General features: G+C 44.2%; 5 protein-coding genes across 5 annotated transcripts; 2 read left to right on the forward strand and 3 right to left on the reverse strand.

Annotated features, from left to right (window-relative positions):
- Positions 1-204: 204 nt before the first annotated feature.
- BCIN_03g02420 (hypothetical protein) lies at positions 205-3327 on the reverse strand. Its single transcript, XM_001555011.2, has 2 exons — positions 1909-3327; positions 205-1838 (listed from the first exon to the last, which is right to left on the reverse strand). Exons 1-2 carry the CDS (start codon positions 2109-2111, stop codon positions 701-703), a joined length of 1341 nt encoding a protein of 446 aa, XP_001555061.1. The 5' UTR covers positions 2112-3327; the 3' UTR covers positions 205-700.
- A 3732-nt stretch (positions 3328-7059) lies between these two features.
- Bcrpc19 lies at positions 7060-8030 on the forward strand. The gene is made up of 4 exons (XM_024691817.1): positions 7060-7499; positions 7575-7666; positions 7732-7808; positions 7864-8030. The coding sequence occupies exons 1-4, from the start codon at positions 7341-7343 to the stop codon at positions 7980-7982; spliced, it is 447 nt and encodes a 148-aa protein (XP_024547590.1). The 5' UTR covers positions 7060-7340; the 3' UTR covers positions 7983-8030.
- A 25-nt stretch (positions 8031-8055) lies between these two features.
- On the reverse strand, positions 8056-8995 carry BCIN_03g02440 (hypothetical protein). The gene is made up of 5 exons (XM_001555006.2): positions 8869-8995; positions 8730-8791; positions 8499-8645; positions 8181-8288; positions 8056-8127 (listed from the first exon to the last, which is right to left on the reverse strand). Exons 1-5 carry the CDS (start codon positions 8909-8911, stop codon positions 8116-8118), a joined length of 372 nt encoding a protein of 123 aa, XP_001555056.1. The 5' UTR covers positions 8912-8995; the 3' UTR covers positions 8056-8115.
- Positions 8996-9054: 59 nt separating this feature from the next.
- Bcbud31 lies at positions 9055-10499 on the forward strand. Its single transcript, XM_024691818.1, has 2 exons — positions 9055-9531; positions 9605-10499. The coding sequence occupies exons 1-2, from the start codon at positions 9232-9234 to the stop codon at positions 9746-9748; spliced, it is 444 nt and encodes a 147-aa protein (XP_024547591.1). The 5' UTR covers positions 9055-9231; the 3' UTR covers positions 9749-10499.
- A 362-nt stretch (positions 10500-10861) lies between these two features.
- Bccmk3 lies at positions 10862-13759 on the reverse strand. Its single transcript, XM_024691819.1, has 7 exons — positions 13492-13759; positions 13353-13413; positions 13224-13293; positions 13015-13164; positions 12559-12961; positions 12094-12506; positions 10862-12046 (listed from the first exon to the last, which is right to left on the reverse strand). The coding sequence occupies exons 1-7, from the start codon at positions 13580-13582 to the stop codon at positions 11042-11044; spliced, it is 2193 nt and encodes a 730-aa protein (XP_024547592.1). The 5' UTR covers positions 13583-13759; the 3' UTR covers positions 10862-11041.
- Positions 13760-13777: the final 18 nt, after the last annotated feature.

The following is a 13777-nucleotide window of genomic DNA, read 5'->3' on the forward strand; positions in this document are numbered from 1 at the left end:
ACATTCAACTCCCCAACACTCTTTACCCTTTGATTTCTCATTCCCATTGGAATACCACAGGCCCAAGACTATTTTTCCCTCTTCATTTCTCCAGCAACGTACGCACTCGTCAATATGCTATGTTGTACTGTACTGCACTATACTGAACATACTTTAATCACCTCTGCAAAAGGGAAACACGAAAAGAACACACAACTCATGCAGTACGAAGCGAAGAAGTTTAAATATTAGAGATCTTTTTCATTGAATATAGAACATAATCCATTCCTCTTCTGAAAATATCTCCTCCTATCCTTATTTGCCTTCCGTTCCTATTCCCATTCCCCGTCCACCTTCAAGGATTGCCGAAAAAATCGTGGAAAATCATTGTATGCCATTCCCTTTTCCCTAACCACCCATCCGTTCACCCACAGACCCCTCCATTCCACACCACCCCCATTCACCCTAGCGAATTAAATATAATTGTGTCCATTATAACCATGAATCAACGCATCAATCATATGAAGCAGTAGTAAGAAATCATTCAGTCGATCATAATGGCTCAAGAAAGTATACCGACAGGCACGTACAACATGCCCTGTCATCATAAAACGCAAAAAGAGTATTGCCTTTCCCAGAAGTAAAAGTGAAGCTCCGGTTATAGCATTATTGTTTGATAGACGAAAGGAAAGAAGAAAAAGAGAGACATGAAAACAAACAGTTAAGAATGGAAAAGATCCCAAGCCCGATTACACAGGCGCATGAACTCTTCCTTCTTCTGTTGTGAAGTCATAGGACTATCTCGTCCCTCTCCAAATGGTCCAGTTCGTCTTGATGTTGGTGGACCTTGTCCAAGTGGTGGACTAGCTCCCTCTTCGTACTCTGCTCTAGGTCTTCTTCTACCACTGCTTCGACCAGCCTCCGAAGGTCTTGCGTTGACATTTGTAGGTGATGGAGGAGTGGGGGGTTGGTGGCCTCCGTAATGTACGAGTTTAGGCAGGAGTTCAGCACGACCACCAGCCAGATCAGCCTGTGCATCCTCAGCAGAACGGTATTCACGAGGACGCTGATGGCCTGCAGACGCTGGTGGTTGTGAAGTATGTCCTGGTGATGGGAAACCTGGCCTAGAGTTGGAATGCGATGAATTGGAATTTGAGTTCGAATTTTGGTACGCGTTTCCTCGTGGCGATTCACGGTGTGCACCTAGATTCTCAGCTGCGAAGACATCCGAAATTGGTGGTAGTCTATTGGCAGTTTGGGTAGCAGGTACATGATGGATGTGAGATGTGTTGGAGAGATTCGACGGTTGATTTGCGACGTGACGGGTTAGAGGTTGTGGTTGATGCCTGCCAGGAAAGCTATGATGCATTGGAGCGGATTGAATTACTCTCTCATTCGCAAATTGCTCGTGGGATGGTGCAACAATGCTTAGTCCCGGGGGCGCCTTTCTTCTAGATGTACCTGGGGTTTTTGCTGGTAATCCATTCAACTCTCTTTCTTTAGCGCTTTCCATTGGCGCATCACCAGGCTTAGCCGTTTGTTGTAACCGCGACTCGATAATATGTCTCTGTTGTTCACGAACAGATAAACTTCGCTGCAATTGTTCTCGCATCGTCGGATCTTGTGTGACGAAACCTGGTGAGAGACATGCCAAGCCGACGTCCTGAATACCCAATCCACCACTCTCCGCACCCCTACCAGTCAATTGACTGGCTGATGGTCTTCCAGTACCTGGATTGACGCTCGAAGTGTTTTTGGTGAGATCAAGCTTTCGAGGTCTATGACGCGAAGTGGCAGTTATTTCAGGTGAGGATGGTTCCTTTTTAACGATTATCTTAGGTGGTGCACCACTGCGAGATCTGTTGAAATTACGACATTAGCATCATTTATTCAATTTGGCGATGGATTGATTCGAGGAAGAATACATACGCAGTAGGTGAAGGTTTTGCTGAAGTTGATTTTGGACTTCCGCTCCCTGTACGCTGTGCCGCCATTGTTACGCTCGGTGTGGCTGACGTAGAGGGCATCCTTTGCGCCGGAGGAGAGTTCGAAGGTTTTGAAGGAGCGATATCAACATATGATGATCTGTCGTGAGGTACCGGTGAAGGGGCCATTGCAATAGCCGTACTCATTGTGATTGAGGTATGCAAGTTGTATGATTGAAGAGGAGGAAAAAAAAGAAGGTTCAATGTGGGAGATGGTGAAACTTGCTGATGTTTGAAAATGAGGGAGCTTTCTCGCTTCCTTGTCTCCAATCAATCCGCGTGTAAGTAAAAGTCTTGAATGACTCTGTACTCTTCGCAATGTACAGAGTAAGGATTCAAGAATTAGTGCACACTGTACTTCTTTAAGTGATGTATGTGGTGCAGTAGTCGTAAAAGGCTTTTCTTTCCCTTTTCCCTTTTCCCTTCCGATTCTTGTACTCTCCCTCTTTCCGTATCTTTTCAAGATTCGGATTCGTGCGTCCGTCGGTCGGCGTATTTCCACAAATGCAGCGTAGAATTTGATTATTACACTTCTCTGCGAGGTACAAAGGTATGCAGTCGACAAACTACAGGATAAAGAATAAGGAGGGAGTGTTGAGTCGAATGGTGGTTTGACTCGAGTTTTGACCTTTTACCAAGTATGTAGTAAGTGGTGAATGAAGGCAGTGCGTATTTTCCAGGTAGACCTAGTACTTTCCGTGCGGTGGCTTTGATAACAGTTATGCGTTCAAATAGAAGGACAGGATTTGATGCTTAGGCTTCGTTTCGTTTTCGAATCGATCAACTTGCAACAGACGGTACGAGACTGATATGGTGTGCGTGTTGTTGCGAAGACGATAGATACTGGCTGGCACTTCTCGTGTGGTAGTTGAGGATAGGAATGGGAGGGAAGGCTTATCAGACGATAGTGGTGACTGATAGCTAGCTATACTGGTGAGATGGAGCAAGGACGTGGGTAGTTGTTATAAATAAATCAATAGCCAAAACCACACGGTGCTCGTGCAAGTATGCTGATGTCGTAAAAAGGAAGGAGAGAAGAAGGAGAAGAAGGAGAAGAAGGAGAAGAAGGAGAAGAAGGAGAAGAAGAAGTAATAACAGATCCGACCAGAGAGGGGTTCGCCTTCATAAAGAAACGAGAGGTCGCAGTCGCAGCAGTTTGAGAAAGGTCAGAATCGGTCTTTATGGGTGGCGGTGAGGTTTTATGAAAATTCGTTGCAATCGAGGCTTTTTCCAGGCTTTCGAGGCAATCGAGGCAATCGAGGTTTCTTAGGTGGGTGTGTTTCAGGTTATTTCGTATACAGGATAAGTAGGTCAGTTAAGAACTCTTGAGACTCTTAGCGGGATCCTATACGCTTATTACTCCGTCGAGTATTATATTTATACGCATATCATCTGTATTAAGTAGACTAACACTCATATTGCTATAATCTCATATCACGTACATCACGTATATCACTTGTGTCAAGCAATCATCTCCATCCACATCATAGCATTCTTTCCATATGGAATCACGAAAGAGAGCACTCTTGATGCCTCGCGCTCGGAAGTCTTCAAGTCTGAAATTAATCGGTTTAATTGGATTCGATCATGGAGGAGACGAAAAGAGTATTATTACCTCCACCCTCTTAGAGTGGTCAAGCTAGGGCGATCACATAAAAAAGAAAAAGAGAGAAAGAGGTTCAAACACCCGGTGCTAGTGCTAAGCAATGGGTGATGGTGGGTGCACTGGTCTTCTAATACTACTTGGGTTAAAGAACAGGGTGGGAATGGATTCATTGGCTGTCAAGGCTGTTTATTCAAGGTTCTTCGGCTGTATGGCTGTTTGATTGTTTGACATGGCTGTTGGTAATGGATTCAATGGGTGTTCGATCATGCGTGCGTGATACGAGCGAGTTACATACACATCCGAAGTGTTGATTTATATGGATGTCATAAAGATTGACAGAAGCAGGGCGCTCGATGTTCAAGACGAGATCTTGGACACAGCACAGCACTTATGGATGGTAAACGTGTAGATGTCGATGCCGGGCGTGAAGATTGCTGCAAACCCTTTTCCCGGTACAATAGAGTAGCATTCCGTATAAAATATCACTGAAGGATCCCCGGTCAAGTGTCAATGCGTTACTTCTAACTCGTGTCGATTTTAATTATATACCCCGTAGTCCGACACTGGAAGTTTGGGCTTCTCACAAGGAAAAGGAGGGCAGGAGAGGGGTTGAAATCTTGATAGATGCATGGAGATGAAGGCAAAGCGTCGGATGAAATGGAGGGGAGATTATATGTTCCAGTCGAGTCACCAGTCTCATGTATTTTTGAATGCAAATTGGTCCCTTCGTACGTATTCGAAGACGTAAACATGGGAAACTAGGATGCTCTGTTGATTTGGATTTTGAGAGTAAGTGGATTGGAAGATCAGTATGAAGGAATCCCCCAAGGAATACAAAATTGGAGATGTGTAAAGTTTCATTATGGCGGGAGGGATTGGGCATTTGATGAAGATCCAAATTATACCTCCATTCAGCAACACAACTTCTGACGCCTTTGTTTCCGTGCTTGCTTGGGTTTGTTTGATCCGATATTTAAGGATTTTATTTAAGTTGAGTATCAATGCTTGAGAGCGGGAGGACACTGAGGTCATAATTTAGGATGGGATGAAGGATGGATTCGTATGTATTTCCACATGCGATCGTCAATATGGGAGTAGCTAGGTGGTATTGGGCTATTTCAGATATAACGATGGCGATAACTTATATGTTGCCATGGGAGATTTCCTCTATAGTCAGTCATGCAATTCATTATACCCTTTACCCACCCACCAAGTTCAATGTATTTTCAGGAAATGAAGCTCAAGAAAAGCTTGGACATCATGAAAATCAACTATTGTTTTAGATTCAACTCAAGGCAGAGTGTGCGGTACCTAGTACCTGGCGGGATTCGGATAAATAGGGAAGTTCTAGGAGAAAACAGTAGATTAGATCTGGCAGCTGGTGTCTAACAGGTGGATGTGGTTGGTTATCAAACATGAATCAAATCCTAAATGTCTTGGCTATCATTTTCTCTGCCAATGAATATAAGACATCTTTGATGTAAGAATTGCCGTTGGAAAGTTTCAGCTCAATCTTGAAGGGCGGAGGCAAAGTAGAAAAAGCTGTGTTATTCTCGTTTTCTAAATCGCCCAAACCTCCCCAAAGATTCCTCATCGTTCAAAACTTCAGAGATCGTTTTCCACGCTTTTGGGTTTCAACCCTTGTAGACCTGATCTGCAGGATCTGTGAATTCAATATTTCATAGTGTCCTAGTGAAACCCATGCTAGTCCTGCATCAAATTTTATCCAAATTGCACACCATTATCATTAGCTTATCGGTTGTCCCTTTCGTTTCAATGATAATTTTGTGAAATGAAGCATAGTCCTGATCTGGCGAATATTTAATATATATCACACGAGTTTGAGATAATCGTTAGATCTTGCATGTGAATATTGCTTGTAATGCCCCTCTCTACAACATTCATACGGATAATTGCAGCAAAAAGATCTGATTTGTAAGATGTTTTCGATGTTCAATATTTCTCGCTTGCAGCCCTGACGATCAATCGTGTGTTGTGAGGATAAGCATGGTCTGTGAACACAAACCCCTCTTCTTTCGGACAACACAATATATATGATTATTCTGATGGGCGGCGAGCTTGAGCGATTGGAAGGTTATTCCAAACTGGGATGCAGTGATGAGAATTGCTTAATTTTCGGGTTGCCCGCTCTTAAGTAGACTCGTATTCCTCCTAAGCACGTATATAACTGAATACCTAAGAGCCACAAAAGGTATACGTGACACGACAAAGCTGACTTGGGTTCTTCAACTCCCAATCGGAGATCATTAAGATGCACATCAACATAGACAGCTTTCAGGTTTGACAGCTCCCGAGTCTATGATCATTCGTCGAACAACGAACTTTCAAAGCTAGTTAAAGCAAGTAAGGGCCGAAGCCAGTTTTGGAAAAAACAGCCAGCGAGCCCCTCCCAGAGTCCAGAGTCCAGAGTCCACCTACCATTGAAGGTGGTCCATGCAGACATGGTCTGAAGAATCCCTGTTAGAACTGCGACGGTTGCGTTTGACAAATTGATACCCTAGTCACAAAAATAACCAACCAAATGGCTCCATGAATGATCTTCCTTGAAACGCGGCTCAGCATCTCCCTCCAATCAAACTTCCCCACATGAAGGAGACGCGTTAGAAATATTAAAGGAATCTTTGCGAACGAAGGCTCACGTCACGTCGTGGAGAAGAAATAATAAGTAAAGTAAGATAAATCAAAGTAAAAAAGAAGATCGCTAGCAGGATCATACATGGTTCGTGTCTCATCTTCTGGAAAAAAAAAAAAACAGAGGAATGTTTTCAACTCAACAGATCAAAAATGGGGCATAGGACATGGGACATCTGCATCTATTCGTGGCAAGGCTGTGTGCGACTTCACCAGAAGATGAGGCAATCGTGAGAAATCCATTCGTTGATCCTGCGCCACAATACTGTTTCGTACTCATAACAGGTGACTCTGTTATGTGTTGTATGTAGTGGAACATGCCCCAAGTTCCCAACGGCATCTTGGAACAAATTCGATTGTCGAATTTGTACAGTCCTCCGAATGGTAAAATGTGTATCGTTTCGTTTCCGGCATATTGCAGAGATACCCCAGATTTGACACTATTGATTTTTTCCCTCTCCTAAAGGCACTTGAGCCTTGATCAACCTACCAACGGGCGACCAAAGATATCCTAATCTTTCTTTGCCGCGCGCGAGTGTAACAGCCTAGAGTGACATCCCCCTTAAGCTAAGGCCATAAGATAAATGACGTTCCCACAGCTGGCATAACGTTTGCCGTTATCGAGATAACCCCTATTCTATAGCTTAACCTTTTCCTCGGGTCATACATACGCCCGAGGCCTTTAAACGGTTGAAGCTCATTTGCCGCCACTGAGCGTCAAGGTTGCCTCTCTTAGCCTATCACAAGTTGCATAAGTGAAGTAAATCATCAAAAACAAACAATCTATTGGACTTTCAAACATCACTTGTCCGAACTGGGAATTCCAGAAAAGGAGAAGAGTAAGATGAGAATCCTGTAGATTGACCACAGAAGTTCTAGAAAACTGCGAAACTTTTATGGAAAGCAGTAGGGAAAAATAGATGGGGAGTTGGATTTCACACGAAGTCCCAAGTGATATAATGCATGGCCTCAGGCATAAGGCCGAAACATCAAATCTCTTATCTACACGTGACCATTGATAAAATTTATCAAAATTATCAATCTTGCAGTTCTTCACCAGCTAGACATTCCTTTGCGCCCATCCATCTCACGATAATACCCCCTCAAACAGATTGACAATGGCACCACGAAAGAAGGAAGTAGAGGCATCTGCACCAGCGCCTGCAGAAGATGTATCGATGGAGGAAGTGCCAGCAGAAACTGAAGGCGAGACCCTCATGCGCGAAGATCCGCACAACCCCGCTGCGATGATGTTCCAAGAACAGAGACTTCGTATTGTAAGAGCTCACAGAAATCTTGAGGGAGATTGCAGCAGTATAGATAAGAGTATGTGCTAACTGCGTGGGATTTAGCTTCCTGGATCGAGTGATAAGGCTGCATCTTTTGAGTTTAAGAAAGAAGATCACACGTTAGGAAATGCGTTGAGATACATCATCATGAAGAAGTATGTCAGATTCCTGGTAGCCTGCAAACTTCTCAGCACAATTTTACTAACCCTTTCTTTTCCAGTCCTGATGTTGAGTTCTGCGGTTATTCGATACCACATCCTTCGGAAGAGTTAATGAACATTCGAATTCAAACATATGGTTAGCATTGCCCATTCCAGATTGCCTAGAGACAATTGACTAATAATGCAAATAGATAATTCAGCTGAAGATGCTTTAAGAAAGGGGTTAGATGATTTGATAGATCTTTGTGATGTGGTTGCCGATAAATTCACAGCAGCACGGGAGCAGCATGCCTCTCAGATGGAATCGTAAACAACGTAATGTATTGGGGCCAATAACTTAGAAATCACGGCAATGGCAAGGCGTATAAAAGGGAAGGATCTCATGGAGTTCAATTGAGGTTCATTGGGATATGTACAAAGCGACAAAATAAAGATACCAACTTCTAATTGCGTCCCTTTGATTGAAGTCAGAAATGAATTGAAGATGGGAGCAACGTTGTAGACATACCTCTAAGAAACCAGTCATGAAATTCTGTGGTAATCTCGCAGTTGGATCTTCTTCTGCTCGGAAATACTTCAAGATGTGAGGAAGTTGCTTCCAGTAGTTCAAAGTCTCCTATAAAGCACGAAGTTAGTAAATAGACTTCATGTGTAGCCCCTCGCATTCCACGCCCCCTAATTGTGTTCAAATATGCCGCTGATGCCAAAGATCCTTTCTCACATGCCAGGTCCGACTCCATAGCGTACACTATGCACCGTACAACCCCTCTTTCATGTAGTCTCCTAGCAAACCCGAAGCATAGTTTCCCCAACTTCTTCAACGTACCTGAAATTCTGCATGGCTCTCATACAACAACTTATCCACCGTCCCAATGTGGTTCACGTATCTGTGCCTCTCAAACTCCGATCGCATCTTCGTCCTCAATTGTGAAACCGGCATGCCGAGAGAGTACATTGTTTGGATTTCCGGAGCCTACATCAACACCCATCAGTTTCCATGCTCTCCACACGTCCGCCGTTCCTTCCGGCCTTTTCCACAGATATAGAGCAAACATACAGCACGGATCCATTCTCTATAGCTCTTCAACACTCTCGATTTAGCATCAGTCCAGTTAACGGCTACCGCATTAATTAGCTTTCCCTCTATATCAAATCCAAAGTACTATAACCCATAGGGCACAGGAAGGTTCACTTACACTGGCGCGTTCGCTGCGCAAGATAAGTAGGATTAATAACCATTGTCGCTGATTCGTTGTGATCAAATCTCCATTCAGTCCCCAGAAGTTGAGGTTCCTTGATAGAAGCGACCGATCAAAAAGTGTCACGTGGGCGCGGCAAACCTTAACTTTAGCTAGGAGCTCGAGGCTGACGAATTAAATTTTGAATGAATGACAGCTTGCTTGCTTGCTTCACCCCGCTACGAATCATATATCTCATCGACGTTCACATAGCTACGATCTCACTCTCTACACCTGGATACACCACGATACCTCACGATAGTTTACTACAATTGTTGTCAACCTCATAACTACTACGATTACCACACAAAAACCGCAACCATGCCTGCCATCCGCCACTCCTCCAAGCGCAAAGCTCCCCCAAATGGCTACAGCGATATTGAAGATTCTCTCCTCGTCTACAGCAACAAAATGAAAGATGCCATTGCAGCCCCACCATCCACTGGTCCCCGCCATCAAGCCACTTGGGAAATCACACAAATAAATCACCAGCGAAGTAGATACGTTTGGGATATGTACTGTGAAGAGAAGATCAGCAAGGCATTATATGATTGGTGTGTGAAGAACGGTCAATGCGATGCGACGCTCGTGGCGAAATGGAAGAAGGAGGGCTACGAGAAGGTATGATTTATTCTTGGTGAAAGGGTTAGTGGATGCATGTTTGAGTGATTTACTAATGGGTAATTGGATATAGTTGTGCTGTCTTAAATGCGTCCAAACGAAAGAGACAAACTTTAACTCTACCTGTATATGCCGGGTCCCGAAGGCAGATCTGAAGGAGGATCAGGAGATTCAATGTGTTAGTTGCGGATGCAGAGGTTGTGCTTCGAGTGATTAGGCGAGCGGCCTTCTTGCAGCTTGTTCGCGGATGTACTATTACATTTGCGCTTTTGGGTGGATTGCAGAAATTCGAGGACAGTGTTGGCTTCATTCAATGGAGTGATGCGTGTCATTTGGGTAATGATGACCAGAGAACCAACGTCTTTCTAGGATCATTGTGGGAAGATTCCAGGAGACATCCTATTTGAGATGACAGAGGAGGAATAAAACAATTTGGCAAGCATCATTTGCTTTGTATACTTTAATGATACCAGTATTTGGCATTTGGCGTTAGGGTATGGCATCTGGGTCGGGAGGGAAAGGGAACAGCCAGAGAGAGATTGGTCAAAGACTAGGAGTATTGAACGCAAAGTATTAGAGATGGGCAGTATGGAAGGGACATGCAAGCATGTTGCGGCATTCATTCACCGGGGGCATCATCAAGGACGAGGAGGGGGTCTTGAAGGAGTCCCGGAGCCCAGCACCACTTCTTTCGCAGTCTCATGGCAAGAAAAATAGTCGAAAAGGCTCATGACGCGTTTTCAGAGGGCCGAGCTGCTGGCCTTTTTCCTAATGAGAATGGAGTGGTATTTGGGGTTTACGACGGGTATCTGAACAATCCGCGTTTCTGGGGGAGATTCGCATATGTTGCATTTGTTTTGAGAAAGCAATAGTCTCAATAGTAATAAAGAAGGAGAAATCAGTATCCGATTAACCCAACCAAATTGAGGATTGAGAAAAAATCTCCAAATGCGGATGTGAAATCTCCAATATACTAGACACGACAAGACAATACCCCTTCAGTTCTGAAAGCACATATTACACCAAAATCATGGAGACAGAGTTATGCGTTAATAATATCTAGATTAGCTAGCAACAAGGGCACTTCTCCCCCTAATCAAGCTTCAAACTCGCTTCGGGTAAAATTAGGTATGGGCGCGGACTGGTCGTAGTAAAGAATTGACCAAGATGCAGAAGCGACGATGCAGAAATTGAACTCTTACGTCATGCGTAGTATACATAGTAGAATACACGATGAACAGAAAGCAGGCATGTCTGTTAAGATCCACAGGAACCCTATCAATCCAACACTCACAGCTTCTGTCGCAGTTATAATAATAAAAAATTATCTTGTATTGCAAAATTATGGTATTCAAGAATATTATCAACCCATATGGCAACTCACTACAAACGTACGTTAAAAGCCCACTAGACCAATAACTTCACTTGACCATCTATATCGTGATATCTCCCCTTCCCTCTTTCTACCCTTCCTCAACCTTTTCCTTTCATTTCCACATAGCCTTGTGCACTACTTCTCAGAGGTAGCCCCTTCCCTCTCACTGGCATCTCTTCCCATATTCCTCGTATTCTCCACCGCCTTAGATACTAACTCGGAGAAAGCCTGATGACCTTCCGTAAGTTTTTCATGAAGAGAACGCTCATCTTTATTTTCCTGGGCGCGATCTACAAGACCCTTCCATCCTTCTTGAATTCTACCCTTCATCTCCGTATGATTTGGGAGATTTATCATGTAACGGTCAGCTTTATATTCACTTTTATGATCTACCCTTCGCGTCAAATAGACAGTGGCAGCGTGCCCTTGGACAGCACGAATTCGATCGACCTCTTGTTGGTAGGCAGTGTCGTATATGTTGAAATCGGCTGCTGTAGGGGATTCGGCTATTAATTCTTGTACGGGTTCATTTAGGGAATCATCGTCTTGCCCAACTCCGGCACCAATTCCTAGGTACAGAGGCTGTTCGTCCAAAGGATCGTGGGCGTGTCCCTTGTCACCAGATTGTTGTTCCCGAAACTCTGGGCGTTTTTCTATCGAATTATGTGAATTGATTTTCGCAGTACTATGTGATTGTACTTTGCCTATGGGCTCCTCATCCACTACGATTGTGGTGGAAGAGTCCATTCGGCTTGCCATGGTCCTAGGACCATCGGCCGATGGATATGTTCCATCATGGTGCACACCTTCAGCGGCAAGTGCTGCTTCAACTAGACGTCTATCCTCGAGATCCGAACTTTTGGACCTATGAAGCGCGGATTCTTTTTGCTCGGCCATCCCCATCGATGGGTGCAGAACACGGATACCTTTCCCTAATGTCTCAGAAATAGAGTTAGGTCTCCTCTGCTCCATTTTAGACTTGAATTTCTTCACAGCCTTCATGACCGCGAGAAGACCCCTCATTTTAGCGGTTATTGCATGATTGACCTCAATTTCACTCGGCGGCTCAACTAGATTTGCAATATTCTCTTCCTTTGGTAGTAATGGGTCAGTTCCATTATTAGTTACCCAAGCATGTTCCTACTCAATGTCAGCCGTATTCGGTAAAACGTATAGGGGAAGCATACGCGAATTTCATCCATCGTAATTCTTTTTTTTGGATCTTTTTCTAGGATTCTTTTCATTAGATCGACAAACTGAGGGTCGATACTTGGCTCATAGTCAAGCTCGTCATTCTTGATTGCTTCATACAACTCAAGAACTCCGGTCCGTTCGAAAGGAATGTGACCGAAGCGCAGACAATACAATGAGATCCCCATGGACCATATGTCAGCTGCCCTTCCGGAAACATCACCATGCTTCGTTATACACAATTCTGGAGGCAAAAATGCCGGAGACCCTGTAGATTTGGCTGTCATCATATCTGAAGCCTTTTCGAACATCTCAGATACTCCAAAATCTACAACTTTCAGCACGTTGTCTTCGGTCAAAAGCAGATTATCCGGCTTGATGTCCCGATGCACAACGCCTTGAGCATGAACTTCGTGATGTGAGCCATAATATCAATACAGAAGATTACCGTAGGTACTTACGATACTCAATGCCAAGTATGAGATCTCTAAACCAGTATCTGCAACTTTCAACGTCATATGGATCCGCTTTCTCTCCAAGCCCAACCTTCATGACAACACCTTTCTTACACATTTCCAAAACCATGTAAAGAGAATCTTCCTCAGGATCGTCTAAAACTTCTATCAAACTAACGAGATTGGGGTGATTTAATTTCTTCATGATAGCGATCTCCTCTTTGATCAGATATAAAGGATTTCCCCGTTGCTCATTGATGTGGATGTCGGATGCCGAACGGCGATGAAGAGGGGAATTAAAACCGCTCCCTGCTGCGAGATTGCCGGGTCGTCTGACATAATGCGGTCTTCGAAGGATATTTGATTGCGCTCTTTTTCGTAACCTTGATTTGGAGAACTCTTTGACTGCCTATGTACCCAATATTAAACCAAGAGTCAATGGCTTAGGACAGAAGCCCTTACAAATTCCGTTCCGTACTGATCCACCGCTAGATGAACAGCCCCAAAAGAGCCCCTGCCAATTTCATCCTTGATAATATATTGATTAATGTGATGTTCGGCTCTCCCATCTTCTTCATTATTCATGTATTCGGATCTTGCATCAAGCGTTTCCTTTTGCAATCAGCATATTTCCATGTGCGAATGTCCAGACTGTGAGACTTGGGCCTAACCTTTACTTGCCGGTGTGCAGAGGCACTGCGACGGTGATGTCGAAGAGGACTTTGATATGCGGGGGTGGAACTTGAAGATCCATTAGCGGGAGATAAAGATAAGGAGGGGGTCATTTGGGGGCATTTTACAGATATTGTACCATCGGTGGGCGGCCGTCAACCAATCCACCAGGTATATCGAGAGAAATGCCTGCGAAAGGAGGTAAGCTGGTTTACATTATAGAGAGTTTTGGACGTTATGGTCGCGCAATCGAAACCCTCCACTTACCATGAGAAGGAAGAATGCCCGCATCAGCCTCTTTCTGGGTGATATCACCCGGATGTCCTGGGGTTTCACAATCGCCAGCGAATGAAGACATTTTTGCAGAAGTTAAATATCTCCCTTCATATCCCAAGGCCAGCTATGTTGAAGGAGGAGTAAAGAAAAGACAAAGAGAGAAGTATTGGTGGGAGGGGAAGAAAGGTAAGACTGGACAGTGAGGTGAGGCTACCAAAAATTACTTTGGCGAATGAGGAGCTTGGTCAAGGGGTCGGCCGATCGCTGGGATTAGAGG

This window comes from Botrytis cinerea, chromosome 3 (genome assembly GCF_000143535.2).
Source record: "Botrytis cinerea B05.10 chromosome 3, complete sequence".
In the NCBI taxonomy this organism is placed as follows: domain Eukaryota; kingdom Fungi; phylum Ascomycota; class Leotiomycetes; order Helotiales; family Sclerotiniaceae; genus Botrytis; species Botrytis cinerea.